The 16,968-nt window shown below is 44.0% G+C and overlaps 1 protein-coding gene across 5 annotated transcripts in view; it reads right to left on the bottom strand.

Moving 5' to 3' along the window:
- Positions 1 to 16,968, bottom strand: part of LOC112258302 (actin-binding LIM protein 3-like) — a 135,002-nt gene that overhangs the window by 80,392 nt on the left and 37,642 nt on the right. For all 5 annotated transcript variants that reach the window (XM_042327086.1, XM_042327087.1, XM_042327088.1 and 2 more), the window contains exon 2: positions 6,826 to 6,978. In XM_042327086.1, the coding sequence (XP_042183020.1) occupies positions 6,826 to 6,978 (153 nt within the window). The remainder of the gene's footprint in view (positions 1 to 6,825; positions 6,979 to 16,968) is intronic.

The raw sequence follows: 16,968 nt of genomic DNA, 5'->3' as shown, positions 1-16,968 counted from the left end.
CGCCACTACGCTAGCGACACTGCGTTTAAAGTTAGTAGCCCTGGGCTAGTAGGAGCGTCAGCTCCGACGGAGGCCGGATGAAGGCACAGCGGATGGAGTATTCGTCGGCAGACCAGTCATGGTGGTGCGGCGGGGCGCCGTGTCGACAGAGAATCCAAGCCAGATGGCGAAAGAGGTATTGTGGAATTTAGTTTGCTAACTACTGCTTTACCCAACTTTTCTATTCATATACTGACCATAATGTCTATACACGTGTGTATATATATTTTTTCTGGATTTTTGTTTTAGATGCCGTCTCTCACAGTTGAAGTGTACCTATGATAAAAATGACAGACCTCTACATGCTTTGTAAGTAGGAAAACCTGCAAAATCGGCAGTGTATCAAATACTTGTTCTCCCCACTGTATATATATATATTTATATATATATATATATATATATATTTATATATATATATATATATATATATATATATATATATATATATATATATATTTATATTATATATATATATATATATATATATCAGAAATATATATTCCGGACTCTGACATTGCTCGTTCAGAAATTTCTTAATTTCTTTCTTTTAATTTCTTGGATTATGTGTGTATTGTTTTGTATTTGTAGGTATTACTGCACTTTTGGAGCTAGAAACATTAGCATTTCACTGCACCTGCGATAGTGTCTGCAAATCTGTGTACGCGACCAATAAACTTTGATATGATTTAGAGAGAAGTGCACTACTAGATTACTGTAAAAAAAGAGAGATGTGATACGTTGCATCCCTATAAATAGCATCATAAACATCAATGAGTCCCCAAAAAAATCCCCTCCTCATGACAATGTTCATTTCATCTTCTTTCATCTAGATACAATAGTTACAGTATATGCCAAGAAGACTGGACCAGTGTGGGTGAGTGTCTGTCCGTGTGTGTGTGAGTGTGCTTGTTTTTTTATCAGATGAATGTGGGAGCTGCAGGCTACTGGTCTATTTCTACAGTATGACTGGCTCCTCCCTCCTGCTTTTTTCTCTTCTGTCCTCCTCGCCATGGGCCGACAGATGACTTCCTGGGCCGACAGATGACTTCCTGGGCCGACAGATGACTTCCTGGGCCGCCCCATACCCCCAGGACAGAGACAGAGAGAGCCAGAGGGCAGGTCCAGCCCTGCTCCTCCCCCCCACACAGCCTCCATTCTAGAGGTACCACTCATACTGTCCTCACAAGTGGAGCCTAATGGGAATATATGGCTTGGCAGACACTGTTTGTGTAGAAATTACTTCTTTTTGCCTCTCCTCCCTGTCCTTTTTGGCCTCCTCCCCACTTCAATCCCAGCGGACTCTCCTTCTACTGCCTGGAGTTTGTCCAAGGACGCTCACTCACATCCCCCAACACATCTCCCAACAACTAACAAGAGATTGCATTGTCTCTGACACAGATAGGCTCTGTGGATCGGTGAGGTTCAAAGCTAGAAACACAGAGGGAAAAAGAGAAGTCTCTACAGACCCAGTTGGAGGAGATGGTTGATTCATTAGTGCACTTAAGAGTTCATGGCTTGATACGGTAGAAGATTTCATCTAAACAGAATGTCGATGGCCAACGGAGAATCATTAGCCCTTGTTGAGGGAAAACTACTGAATCAATATTATAAAGTATTAATTACTTTAAACCTTAAAGGGCCAATGCAGCTGTTTTCATCTCAACATCAAAACATTTCTGCGTGACAATTAAGTACCTTACTGTGATTGTTTCAATTAAAATAGTTTAAAAAAGAACAATTTCTCAAGCAACAATTTTGCTACGACTGTCGGTTAGTGGTCTGAGTGGGAGGGGAACTGAAAACTAGTTGAGAGGTTTGGTACTCTCTTTCTGGTCTATTAACACATTTTTGTTTCTACAAGTTTCTTTGCCTGAGGACAATAACGACCATATGTAGTTAGCGAAAACACTGCACTAATGACCCTATTTCAGCTAGTGAAATTACTGCAACGCTAAACAAAGAGTTGCAGTCGGTTTTGGAATGGGTGGCGAGTAATAACCTAGTCCTGAACATATATAAAACTCAAAGGATTGTATTTGGCTACCTAAATTTTAGACCTCAGCTGAATGTGGTAATACATGTTGTGTCACCTTAAAACTGTAAATGGTCATGGTCGAGGCATATTGATTCAATTGCTGTAAATATGAGGAGAGGTCTGTCTGTGATAAAGACATTTTCTGCATTTTTAACACCACAGTCGACCAAACAATTCCTGCAGGCTCGAGTTGAATCTAATCTTGATTATTGCCCAGTGATATGGTCAAGTGCCGCAAAGAAGGACCTAGAAAAGCTGCAACTGGCCCAGAACAGAGCAGCATGTCTTGCCCTTCAATGTACACAGAAGGCTAATGTCAACAGTATGCATGTCAGTCTCTCACCATCACAGTTGACAACTCCATGGTGTCCCCCTCCCAGAGTGCAAAGAACCTTGGCGTGACCCTGAACAACATTTACATGACATTTTAGTCATTTAGCAAACACTCTTATCCAGAGCGACTTACAGTGCATTCACTTACTAAAGATAAATGCACCAACGGTATATCGCTCTGGATAAGAGTGTCTGCTAAATGACTCAAATGTAAAAATGGTAAATGTAAATAGAAGAGAGATTGACTGCATACATTTGAGTTTTTTTTGTGAGAAATGCTATTGTGTTGAAAATTCCAAAATGTTTGTATAATCAACTTACATATAGCTCTGACAGGCATAATTACCCCACCAGACATGCCACCAGGGGTCTCGTCACAGTCTCCAAATCCATCAGTGATTCAAGGCTATCTACTGTTCTTATTTTACATTTGTGTAGTTCAGTCCTTGAGCTGTTCTTGACTATTGGTGTTCTTCTGTATTAAGTCACGTTTTATTTGTGTGTGTGTGAACCCCAAGTAGAGTAGCTGCTGCTTCAACAACAGCTAATCTGAACACTGTACAAAATAATACATGTCCTTCTTCTAAAAATCTAGGCCTCCTAAAACAGATGACCTCCAAACGGCTTCTCATACACCTACAGGGGATGTTTGCTCTCTCTCTCTTTATCTTACATTTGAATATATGCTCTTATCCAGAGTGACTTACAGGAGAAATAATGGTTAAGTGCATTGCTCAAGGACACTTAAGACAGGTTCTTCACCTAGTCGGCTCCGGGGATTCGAACCGGCAACCTTTAGGTTACTGGCCCAACACTCTTAACTGCTAGGCAACTTTAGAGGCAATTCTCACTTGTTCTCCTCCATCTTTGTATGCAACTCTGTGGTGTTCTAAGGCGTGGGTTTACCAATCTCGGTCCTGTGCCCCCCCCTGGGAGCACATTTTGGTGTTTGCCCTAGCACTACACAGCTGATTCAAATAACCAACGATTATTTGAATCTGCCGTTTAGTGATAGGGCAAAAACAAAACATGCACCCGGGGCGGGGCAGGACCGAGTTTGGGAAACCCTGTTCTTAGGAATACTAGATTAACATAGACAATCTTGTGCCCACAATATTGTGACAACAGTAACTATTGTCTTGGAGAGATGAGACCCTCTGTGCTAACTACCTGCTTCTACACCAGACCTGACATCATTCAGAAAGGGAGTGCCAGTGAGGGCCAGAGAGGGCCAGGGAAGGCACATACAGGCCAGAGAGAGCGGGAGAGGGCCAGAGAGGGCCCAGACTAAGAGGCTGATTTGGTTAGGTACCTGCTGACTGTGGATACTGGATAGACTGCTGACTCCAGGATTCTATATTAGGTATTCTGTTTCCACATGGTCAGTTCTTTCCAGGTGCTCGTGTCATTGTATTTCTTTACGCTTCCTCACACTGATAAGGTATAATATGAAACGTTTGCGTTTCAGTTTTCATCTGGCCACTGGCTCCCAGTGTGGGATGATGGCTCGTTCGGCGACCACAAGACTCATCAATGGCTTTTTGTGTGCTGAGGGAAAATCAATTTCATGCTTGGGCTGTCGGAACACTACAGACCGTCTGTATTGGTGTAGAAGCAGGTCAGGCACACATCTTGGCATGGATGTCCCCCGCGCATCGCTGCATCCCACCCTGTCTCACTGTCTCCCTCCCAGCTAGCACGCAACACACTGAAAAAGGACATCATCCCAACCCGAGCAGAGGACTTCGAATGTGCGTGACAAAAACAAAAAAACAATGAGGCTTTTACAAAATGTTTTTTTCCTTCCCTAATTCCATTTGACTCCCTCTCCAACACAGGGGCGTAGGCTTGTTGTTTGGCTCGGTTAAAAGGTCAGGCACACTTTCACCAACTCAGTACCGCTGCTGCAACACAGCTTTCTAGAAATCTGCTGTGTGTGGGAGGAGTACACAGGTGGAGATTAGATTTGTCATGAGGATTAATGATGGCCAGTGGAAAACAAATGCACAGTGTGGCAGACACTGCTTGGTGTGCTCTGCCTAAAGCCATGAGACTACAGTGAGAAACATCTGCTCTGAAAGGCAGACAGACACTATAAGCTCACAGTGGGCTACCAGGTGGATAGACTGTGTTTCTGAGCTAAACGCCTGAGACCTGCGGCAGGTTAGGAAAAACACCTGCTGTCCACCAGGTCTACCTAACCCCTACACACAATCCACATCCTCCACAACCAACCACCAGGTCTACCTAACCCCTACACACAATCCACATCCTCCACAACCAACCACCAGGTCTACCTAACCCCTACACACAATCCACATCCTCCACAACCAACCACCAGGTCTACCTAACCCCTACACACAATCCACATCCTCCACAACCAACCACCAGGTCTACCTAACCCCTACACACAATCCACATCCTCCACAACCAACCACCAGGTCTACCTAACCCCTACACACAATCCACATCCTCCACAACCAACCACCAGGTCTACCTAACCCCTACACACAATCCACATCCTCCACAACCAACCACCAGGTCTACCTAACCCCTACACACAATCCACATCCTCCACAACCAACCACCAGGTCTACCTAACCCCTACACACAATCCACATCCTCCACAACCAACCACCAGGTCTACCTAACCCCTACACACAATCCACATCCTCCACAACCAACCACCAGCCCTACCTAACCCTACACACAATCCACATTCTCCACAACCAACCACCAGCCCTACCTAACCCTACCAACACAATCCACATCCTCCACAACCAACCACCTCCCTACCTAACCCTACACACAATCCACATTCTCCACAACCAACCACCAGCCCTACCTAACCCTACACACAATCCACATTCTCCACAACCAACTACCAGCCCTACCTAACCCTACACACAATCCACATCCTCCACAACCAACCACTAGCCCCCGGACCACTACACCCCCACCACCACTACACCCCCACCACCACACACACACACAAACTGGCCAGATCCTCAGCAGGATTTCCACCAGCATTCCCCCCAGCACGCATCCCAGGGCCCAGCCTCCTCTCTGCTGTAGGAGGAGAGGCTGAGGAGGGCAGGTCAGCCAGGAGCTGAGGTGTCTGTGGTGGCGGAGCTGGAGCTGTCAGATCAGCACCCTCAGTCTGCAGCTCTCAGACTCTCACTAGCCTTGGTAGGGCACAGTGAATGAGAGAGTGTGGGTGGAGGGGGTGCTGCTGCTGGTTCTAATGGAGGAAACAGACAATACCGTAGGCAGGGACTGGAAAAAGAAAATACCATAGGCAGGGACTGATAGATACAGAGAGAGAAAGATAGGGAAATAGAGACAGAGAGGAATATAGAGTCAGAGAGAGAGAGAGAGAGAGACAGAGAGAGAGAGGAATATAGAGAGAGAGAGGAATATAGAGACAGAGAGAGAGAGACAGAGAGAGACAGAGAGAGAGAGGAATATAGAGATAGAGAGAGAGAGAGAGAGAGAGAGAGACAGAGAGAGAGAGAGAGGAATATAGAGACAGAGAGGAATATAGAGACAGAGAGGAATATAGAGACAGAGAGAGAGAGAGAGAGAGACAGAGAGGAATATAGAGACAGAGAGGAATATAGAGACAGAGAGGAATATAGAGACAGAGAGAGAGAGAGAGAGAGAGAGACTGAACAGATAATGAAAGAAAGAGAAGGGAAAGGGGCGAGAGATAAACAGAGACAAACAGGAAGAAAAGGAGCGAGAAAGAGAAGAGAGAAAAAGGGAGATTTCTATATGTTGTAATGGCAAACCCGATTGCTGTGCTCCAGAGCGTGCAGGAAGGGCTCCTATTGGTTGATACTGACGGAGAGAGGAACCATCATTTAAGGCAGGTTGCCCCCTAACACCGTTACCACAGCAACAGCTTGCATAATAAACAAGACCACGTGAGCGCCGGCATTTTGGAAATCCTTCCTGACAATAGGAGGTGAAATGGCTTGCCTATTCTTCTCCTTACAAATACAGACTGTTAAAGGTACTACAAGCTGCTTTTCAAGTCTTATAAAACAGCATTCTGGACATATTAAAAGCTCATTTATAGGTTTAATAATAAGGAAAAAATGACCCGATGGAAGTTGAGCTTGTCTTTATTTTCTTGTCTACCATGGTGAGCTCTTAGCAGGATTCCCTTGCTATTCCTTTATTTAGGATGTGTGTTTTTCTCCTGATCAGAGCCTTTGAGCAGCCCAGGGGGTGTCATGGAGACACGTAATCTCTGCCTCTCTCTCTGACAGCTAATGCTTTCTAATGGGACTGGCTGAGTGCTGCTGTACTGTGGAGGCTGGGCTGTCTAGAGAATAGCCACACAGACAGACAGAACGACAGGCAGATGGGCAGACAGACAGGCAGACAGACAGAAAGGAAGCTGAGGGTCTTACCTTGGCAGGTGAAGCACTTGACGTGGAAGTGGAAATTCTGCACACGCACCACCTCTCCCTTACAGAGCTCCCGGCAGCGGAGACAGTGGATAGTCGCGGCACCACGCCCGCGGTTGCTGCTCGGGCTGCCTCCGCTGTGCTGGTACGGCCCTGCTAGAGACCACAGGAGAGGAGTGGTTAGATCAGTCATCACAAGTGCTGGACAGCTGCTGTACTGTACATCTGCTCAGTTGTTAGCAGAAGCAGAGCAGGCACTACAAAACAGCAATGTGCACAACAGTGCAAAAAATAAGGGGCAACATCTGCGGTGGAGAATTGGATTAAAAGATACATTGTGGAATCAGAGCCAGCAACCAGAAGGTGTAGCTCAAGGTCAATCTCAATGTTACACTTCATCAGTGCTAATGAGTCGAGGAACAGCCAACAAACTGTATAGTACCCTCAGATAAAGGGTATGGTTGTCAGCGTGGACCTAAATCACAGGCAGGGCCATCTTTTAGACCTGCCAATGCAATTAACATGCAGCCATCAGTAGGGGTGTAATGGTTCCCCAGTTCAGTACATCTGGCAGTTTTGGGGTCACGGTTCAGATTTAGTTACGGTACAGCGGGGAAATGATCTGCCAACAGTTGCTGTAGATAATTAGATTTTTTTTTTTTTTTGGGGGGGCAAAATATGCTAAGTTAAAAAGCACCCTATTTGTGGCCCAAAACCAGTTTCTGTGACATCATAAACAATGCTCCTGGCATTGTCTGTTGTGACAGGGATTGTTATGTCGGGCTCAAGTAGAGGTCTAAAAAGTTGGACCTGGACCTCCCACCCTGACAAATATGCATAAATACATTTTTCCAATATAGAGACCCGTTCCCAAACGGACCCGTCCAGTTCCTTATAGACGTGGTCGGATCTGATTGAGGGAATTAGCAGGAAAGTCCATTTGTAAGCCATCTTATTAACCAGAGATGATACAGTGCGAGTTGGAGCAGGCGGAGGAGGGGCCTTGCGGTGTGTGTACTTTGAGTGAGTGAAATGAGAGCAAGGAGGAGGGAGGGATAGGCAGCAACCAACCAAGCAGACTTGCGCTAGTAGACTAACTTCTAGCTTATCATAACTTGGTTATTTGTCATCCAATATCATTACGTAGTACTTGTCATATAATTCATTAAAATGCCTTTATTTGTATGGCATGTTCAGTAGAGACAAGGTTTTAAAAATCTGACGCGTTTCAGCTGCATGGCCTTCGTCGCCATGCAGCCGAAACGCGTCTTTGTAATCCGTGATAGCTTGCAAGCCCTGCCACATCCGACGTGTATCAGATCCAATGTAGTAGGATTTGATCTTAGTCCTGTATTGACGAGGGACTTCTTATAAGCGTCCGGGTTAGTGTCCCGCTCCTTGAAAGGGGCAGCTCTAGCCTTTAGGTCAGTGTTGATGTCTCCTGTAATTCATGGTTGGGATACGTACGTACGGTCACTGTAGGGATGACATTGTCGATGCACTTATTAATGAAGCCAGTGACTGTGGTAGTTAACTCCTCAATGCCATCGGATGATGTGCTAGCAAAACAGTCCTGAAGTTCAGCATCTGCTTAAATGGACCACTTTCGAATTGAGTGTTTCACTGGTACCTATTGTTTGAGTTTTTGCTTGTAAGCAGGAATCAAGAGGATAGAGTCATGGTCATATTTCCAAATGGTGGGCGTGGGAGATCTTTGTATGCGTCTCTCAGAGATGTCAGTCAGAGATGGAAATATGTACAATGTGTACAATATGTGTGAATGTCAAATAGTAAATGATGCAGCATGGTTGACCACAAGACCTATATGCATTAGTGATATTTTTGGAAGCTAAATCTATTCTTTCTAAACAACTAAAATAGTCTAACGCCAAAGGGATTAAAACAGCCCTAGAGTGTGCAGCATGTCCTCTGGCTGGACCAAAATCCATCATTCATAATGCCCCGTCATCACTCAAGAGGTCATGTCCTCAGGTCCAGCTCTACTTTTGAAATCTGAAATAGAGCGATTTGAAACAAAGTCTGTCTGGTCTTATCTTATCTCTCTCTAACTAGACTCTCTGTCTGGGAGGATTACTTTTTCCCAATGGCTCGCATTAACAGAGGGATGAAAATGTAACTAAAATGGGATGAGAAGTAGAAAACATACAGTGCAGCTATCAGGCTAGTGTGAGAATGAGGCAGTAGTGGTTTAGTGAAGCCCAGCAGAGCTATGGTGACTGGTGCTTGGTTGACCTGACAACTGACTGCCTCGATGTTTCGTTGAAACAGACCGACAGACAGCGAGACCTACTGGAGATAACATATTGGCTTGTTCTGGGCTTGATAGTCACACATCACCCAGGGTATCTTGGAAAGACACTCACTCTCAAGAGATCAAGTGGGATTTGGGATCCAATTGATTACAGAATGCCTTTTCAGTGTCAGCACTTTGGAGAAGAAGGCCACATTAAGAGGGTGGCCCCAGGACGATGTTAAGCCAGAGTCTGAAGCTGCCCAGCTGAATTTATTCACAGCAGGGAGTGATACAGAACAGCTACAGCAGGGAGTGATACAGAACAGCTACAGCAGGGAGTGATACAGAACAGCTACAGCAGGGAGTGATACAGAACAGCTACAGCAGGGAGTGATACAGAACAGCTACAGCAGGGAGTGATACAGAACAGCTACAGCAGGGAGTGATACAGAACAGCTACAGCAGTCCCATGAGTGTCTGTGACATATGCAGAAGCAAAGCGGACAGCAGACAAAAGGGGGCTGAAGATGAGTGGGAACAATCAACAAGTCTTCCTCATGAAGGATCACCAAACAATGGCCTCCTAAATAACCCACAGAGTTGCCAGCCACTCAAAGGCTGTATTCATTCACCACAGGAAGGAAGGAACACGCATTGAGCTGGTTATCCATCATTCTGCAGTAGCCTGATCACTTAAGAGAACACTACACGACACACACACAACAAAATCTGTGTTTTTATCTCTTGTGGGATGGGTTATTTATTTGGTAGGCCTAATACTGCACTTGACATTGGCATTCATAACACCTTCTATGAATCATGAGATTACCCATTTCCCTGAGCTGTTGTGTTTGTGGGGGTTGTTTGGGTTTGAACAGTGTGGCAGTGCAGCCCATGGGAGCCTGTGTACCAGACTGCACCATGATAGGTGTAATCTATGTATGCTGCTTGGTGACGAGGCGTGCGACACACACACACACACACACACACACACCGAGTGTTTTTTTAGAGGGGGCATTACAGTTCTCTCATCCCCTGTGTGGAACTGTCTAAATCCCTATTAGAGGAGAGGAAACCTTACACTCATTTCCCCTCCCTCAATGGACATTACTGGAACAGTGCATGTAGATTTAATGGTTAATCTCTCAAAAGGATGATGTGTTGTGTACATCCGGCCTAAATGCAGTGTCCCAATAAAACCCGGCAGAAATATGCCACAAACTTTAATCCAATATATTTTATTATTTAGTCATAAATATCCATGTTATGGTTCTAATCCACTATAACATAATCCACAGTAACCCCAGAGTAGTCCTTAAACCAAATGCTTTACGGTAAGCATTTGATGCTATTAGGCCTATTACAGTATAACCACACCAGTGAGGTCCACTGGCCTCGCACTGAAATCAGGGATATTAGCTCTAAATTGTGCTTCTAATTGTCCTGTCACCGGTGTGAGTGTGTTCTGCCTGGGAGATTAGTGTCTGAGAGGATGGCCCTAGATTGGACGTGACAGCCAAGGCTCAGACTTTGTCTGTAGTAGACTACTATAGTATACAACTCCCACACTTAAGACTCAGTGTGGACAAGAGCCGGAGACCAGCAGCGAATCCGTTGCCAGGCCGACGGAGTACAGGATGGGGCGGTACAAAAGAGATAATAATGGGCCTGGCTACGTAGACAAAAGACAGGTCTCAAGTTAAACGGGCTCCTGATTGCCAGTCACATGATCATTTTAGTTGTTGTTTTGTTTTTGTTGTATGTCATTTCTGTTGACCCCAGGAAGAGTAGCTGCTGCTACTGCAACAGCTAATGGGGATCCTAATAAAATAGCATAATAATAATAATATATTTTTTTAAAGATAATGATGCATGGTTGTCATCATCCTCATCAGCATGGCAGTTCTACTGTAACACCGGATCAAATCTGTAGGCCTACAATTCAACACAAATCAACTCCCATCTGAGGAGAGGAGAGAACAAGAGAACAAAGGAAGGAAGAGATGCATGAGACAAACATCCAGTTAACTTCCTCAGCCACAGCGCCACTCACTGAGAGTGACAGCTCCCTCTTGTCCTCCATTCATCGGGCTCTCTGTCTGATGGTGCTGTTTATTCCACCAAGGAATGACACCCAAGCTCTCTGTATGCGCGTGTGTGTGTGAGTGGAGCACAGGCCAGGCATGTATCAGGTGTGACTGCTATTGACTAAGGATATGAGCTGTAAATCAGTCTGTGAGAGGAGCTGTGCGCCTGCTTATAATGCGCTGCTGGCTTTAAGCAATACACTGCTTTAGTCCAATAGAAACTCCCCACATCCCACGCTCCATTAGGAAAACATTACACTGGGTTTTGGTGAATATTTGCATTCGGTGGAAATGCTTTGGTATCGATGACACTGACAAATAGTCTCAGCAATTCCATTGTGTGTCATGTTTTTTTCCCTCTGTCAGCTGACGACAGCTTCACCTCTTTACAATAGAGAAATTCTTTGACATGGCAAACTTCCTTATGTGGTCCCGAGTGGCTCAGTTGGTAGAGCTAAGCACTTGCACCACTAGAGTTGTGGGTTTGATTCCCACGGGGGAACAGTACGAAAATGTATGCACTCACTCCTGGATAAGAGGGCCAACTAAATGTAATGTAAGTATCCTTATGATTGTTTCAATCTATTTTAAAAACACTCATCAGAAATGGCCTACATTGCCACATAAAAGTGATTTGTTTGCATATGATCCTGGGAAAACAACCAGTATGATTTGCTGAGTACATTTGATCTCTGGCTGAGACCGAGCTGTGAGGTCTGGCTGTGTTGACAAGTTTAGAGGGGAGGGGAAAAGTGGAGGGCCAGGCATCATTGTCACCTCACCGTGATGGTGTAATCAGTAGGGACTCCGTCATGTTAAGAGTGACCTGCCACCAGGATTTATGGGTATTATTTTGCCTCTGTGACAGGGTGAGACATCAGACAACAGGGGTCAGACTGGATCTGGAAACTCAATGATTGGCACCGTCAGGTCAAGGTCAAGTTCAGGCAGAAGAACACAGAGGCAAAATAATACAATCACACTACATAACCAAAAGTATGTGGACACCATCGGCAAACAATTCATCCCAAAGGTGTTCGATGGGGTTAAGGTCCGGGCACTGTGCAGGCCAGTCAAGTTCTTCACTCATCTTGATAAATAATCTCTGTATGGACCTCATTTTGTGCACGGGGACATTGTCATGCTGAAACAGGAAAGGGCCTTCCCCAAACTGTTGCCACAATGTTGGAAGCACAGAATCGTCTAGAATGTCATTGTATGCCGTAGAGTTAATATTTCCCTTCACTAGAACTAAGAGGCCTAGCACGAAGCATGGAAAACAGCCCCAGACTATTATTCCCTCTCCACCAAACTTTTCAATTGCATTTGGGCATCAAGCCCAGATTCACCCGCAGTACTGCCAGATAGTGAAGTGTGATTTAGTCACTCCAGAGAACCTATTTCAACTGCTCCAGAGTCCAATGGCGGTGAGCTTTACACCAATCGCAACGACGCTTGGCATTGCACATGGTAATCTTAGGCTTGTGTGCAGCTGCTCAGCCATGGAAACCCATTTCATGAAGCTCCCAATGAACAGTTATTGTGCTGACGTTGCTTCCAGAGGCAGTTTGGAACTCGGTAGTGAGTGTTGCAACCCAGGACATACCATTTTTACGTGCTTCAGCACTCACTAGTACCGTTCTGTGAGCTTGTGTGGCCTACCACTTCACGGCTGAGCCGTTGTTACTTCTAGATGTTTCCACTTCACAATACCAGCACTTACAGTTGACCGGGGCAGCTCGAGCAGGGCAGAAATTTGACTAACTGACTTGTTGGAAAGGTGGCATCCTATGACAGTGCCACGTTGAAAGTCACTGAACTGTTCAGTAAGGCAATTCTACTGCCAATGTTTGTCTATGGAGATTGTATGGCTGTGTGCTTGATTTTATACACGCGTCAGCAACGGGTGTAGCAGAATCCACTAATTTGAAGGGATGTCCACACACTTTTATATAATAGTGTATTTAACACTCTTGTATAATAGTGTATTTGACTCTCAACTGGTTACACTGATTTCTGGCCTCCCATCCTATTCTAACCACCTCTAGCCGGCTTTGTATTCATGTTACCTGATAACATTTCTGTACAATATGATCTTGTTGCCAACTGATGCACATTCAGATGCCATAAATCAGCACTGCAGATCTCTCCCCGTCCTCTGCCGTGCCTTGATTGTATTACTGTTGATGATATCTGAAAATGTGCATGTACACCCTGGCCCACCTACTGTTGCTAGCCCCAATTCTGACTTGTGCCCTGATATCTGATTCACTGACTTCTGCTCCCGTAAAAGCCTGGGTTTTCTGCACGTTAAAACTAGAAGCTTATTTCCTAAAATGGATCAATTGAAAGTGTGGGTTCACAGCTCCAATCCAAATGTATTGGTCATTACTGAGACCTGGTTAAGGAAGAGTGTTTGTATTACTGATGTTAACCTTTTTAGGAAAGACAGATCTTCCAAAGGTGGGGGAGCGGCAATCTTTACCAAGAATCACCTTCAGTGCTCGGTTGTCTCCACCAAGTCTGTCCCCAAACAATTTAATCTGCTGGTTTTAAGCATTAAACTTTCAAAAAGCTATTTGTTGACTGTTGCTGGGTGCTATCGTCCTCTATCAGCACCGGCCTGTACCCTACCTGGCCTAAACTCTCTCCTGGCCCCTAAATATTTCTCAGATTATTACCAATCTCACAAGGTATGACTCCAAACACCCAGAAAAGGCTACTCTCCTTGATGTTATCCTCACAAATAATCCTGATACGTATCAGTCTGGTGTTTTCTGTAATGACCTAAGTGATCACTGTTTAACAGCATGTGTTCGTAATGACTGCTCTGTGAAACAACGTGTCCTGATTTGTCATAGACGCTTGCTAAAAAATGAGCAAGCCTTCCTTCATGAACTGGCCTCTATAAAATGGTATAGAATCAGCTTGATCCCCTCCGCCAAAGACTCTTGGACCTTCTTTTCGATATTTTCAGTGGTATTGTTAAAAAACACGCCCCCATAGAGATAATGAGAATTAAAAACAGGTTCAGCCCCTGGTTCGACCGTGATCTTGCAGGGTTACTCCACCTCAAGAATTGCATTTGGTGAAAGGCTCAGCACACGCACACTCTGGCTGACTGGCTCTCGTTCAGGCAAATAAGAAATAAGTGCACGCCGGCCACGCCGGTTAGTTACTTTAAGGGGCAATTCTCTATCTGTGGGTCTAACCCCAAGAAGTTCTGAAAAAATGGTTAAAGACCTGGAAAATAAAACCTCCTCCTCACAGTTGCCCATGTCCCTTAAAGTTGATGATGCAGTTGTTACTGACAAGAAGCACATGGCTGAGCTCTTTAATCATCACTTCATTAAGTCAGGATTCCTATTTGACTCAGCCATGTCTCCTTGCCCGTCCAACATTTCCTCATCTCCCACCCCTTCTAATGTGACTAGCCCTGATGCATCTCTCTTTTTTCCCCTGCCCCGCTACAAAGTTTCTCCCTCAGGCAGAGGAGCTAAAGGAGCTCCTGAAACTTGACCCAATTAAACCATCTGGGTCAGATGGTTTCAACCCTTTCTTCTTTAAGATTGCTGCCCCATATAAGAGATCAACAGATTACTCGGAATGGCCGATTAATTAGGGCCGATTTCAAGGTTTCATAACAATTGGTAATCGCCATTTCTGGACACCAATTACATTGCACTCCACGAGGAGACTGCGTGGCAGGCTGACTACCTGTTTTGTGAGTACAGCAAGGAGCCAAGTTAAGGTGCTAGCTAGTGTCACGTTCTGACCTTAGTTCTTTTATTTAGGTCTTTGTTTTAGTATGGTAAGGGCGTGAGTTGGGTGGGTTGTCTATGTTAGTTTGTCTATGATTTTCTATTTCTGTGTTTGGCCTGGTATGGTTCTCAATCAGAGGCAGCTGTCAATCGTTGTCCCTGATTGAGAACCATATTTAGGTAGCCTGTTTTTCATTGTGTTTGGTGGGTGGTTATTTTCTGTTTAGTGTTGTGTTGCACCTTACAGGACTGTTCGTTGGTTGTTTATTGTTTTGTTTTCAGTGCACCTTGGTCCTCCTCTCCTTCCTCAGACGACAAGCGTTACAGCTAGGATTAAACTTATCTTGAAAAAAACAATCAATCTTAACATAATCACTAGTTAACTACACATGGTTGATATTAATAGTTTATCTAGCGTGTCCTGCATTGCATATAATCGTTGCGGTGCATGTTAATTTATCATTGAATCACAGCCTACTTGGCCAAACGGGTGATTTAACAAGAGCATTTGCGAAAAAAGCACTGTCATTGCACCAATGTGAACCTAACCATAAACATCAACGCCTTTCTTAAAATCAATACACAGGCATTTATTCTTAAACCTGTATATTTAGTTAATATTGCTGCTAACATGAATTTCTTTTAACCTGGGAAATTGTGTCACTTCTCTTGCATTCTGTGCAACAGAGTCAGGGAATATGCAGCACTTTGGGCCGCCTGGCTCGTTGCGAACAGTGTGAAGACCATTTCTTCCTAACAAAAGACAGCCAACTTCGCCAAACGGGGGATGATTTAACAAAACAAAAAAAAACACAATCGTTGCACGAATGTACCTAACCATAAATATCAATGCCTTTCTTAAAAAACATATATATATATATATATATATATATATATATAACAGTATATATATAAAACAGTATATTTTTTTAAACCTGCATATTTAGTTAAAAGAAATTAGCAGGCAATATTATCTAGGGAAATTGTGTCACTTCTCTTGCGTTCATTGCACGCAGAGTCAGGGTATATGCAACAGTTTGGACCGCCTGGCTCGTTGCGAACTAATTTGCCAGAATTTTACATAATCATGACATAACATTGAAGGTTGCGCAATGTAACAGCAATATGTAGGCTTATGGATGCCACCAGTTAGATAAAATACGGAACGGTTCCGTATTTCACTGAAAGAATAAACATTTTGTTTTCGAAATGAAAGTTTCCGGATTTTACTATATTAATGACCTAAGGCTCGTATTTCTGTGTGTTATTATATTAGAATTAAGTTTATGATTTGATAGAGCAGTCTGACTGAGCGGTGGTAGGCAGCAGCAGGCTCGTAAGCATTCATTCAAACAGCACTTTCCTGCGTTTGCCAGCAGCTCGTCGCAAGACTTCAAGCCTATCAACTCCCGAGATTAGGTTGGCAATACTAAAGTACCTATTAGGACATCCAATAGTCAAAGGTGTATGAAATACAAACGGTATAGAGAGAAATAGTCCTATAATAACTACAACCTAAAACTTCTTACCTGGGAATATTGAAGACTCATGTTAAAAGGAACTAACAGCTTTCATATGTTCTCATGTTCTGAGCAAGGAACTTAAACGTTAGCTTTTTTACATGGCACATATTGCACTTTTACTTTCTTCTCCAACACTTTGTTTTTGCATTATTTAAACCAAATTGAACATGTTTCATTATTTATTTGAGACTACATTGATTTTATTGATGCATTATATTAAGTTAAAATAAAAGTGTTCATTGTTCATTCAGTATTGTTGTAATTGTCATTATTACAAATGTATATATAAAAATCGGCAGATTAATCGGTATCAGCTTTTTTTGGTCCTCCAATAATCGGTATTGTTATCGACGTTGAAAAATCATAATTGGTCGACCTCTAGCCCCTATCATCGCAAAATCTCCAACCTTTTTAACCTGTCTCTCCTTTCTGGGGAGGTTCCCATTGCTTGGAAGGCAGCCACGGTTCATCCTTTATATAAAGGGGGAGATCAAGCTGATCCTCTGTTATAGGCATATTTC

The sequence above is a fragment of the Oncorhynchus tshawytscha genome, linkage group LG09, assembly GCF_018296145.1.
Source record: "Oncorhynchus tshawytscha isolate Ot180627B linkage group LG09, Otsh_v2.0, whole genome shotgun sequence".
Taxonomy (NCBI): domain Eukaryota; kingdom Metazoa; phylum Chordata; class Actinopteri; order Salmoniformes; family Salmonidae; genus Oncorhynchus; species Oncorhynchus tshawytscha.
Note: the sequence above shows the minus strand (reverse complement) of the source record. Positions and strands in the feature narration are given on the sequence as shown.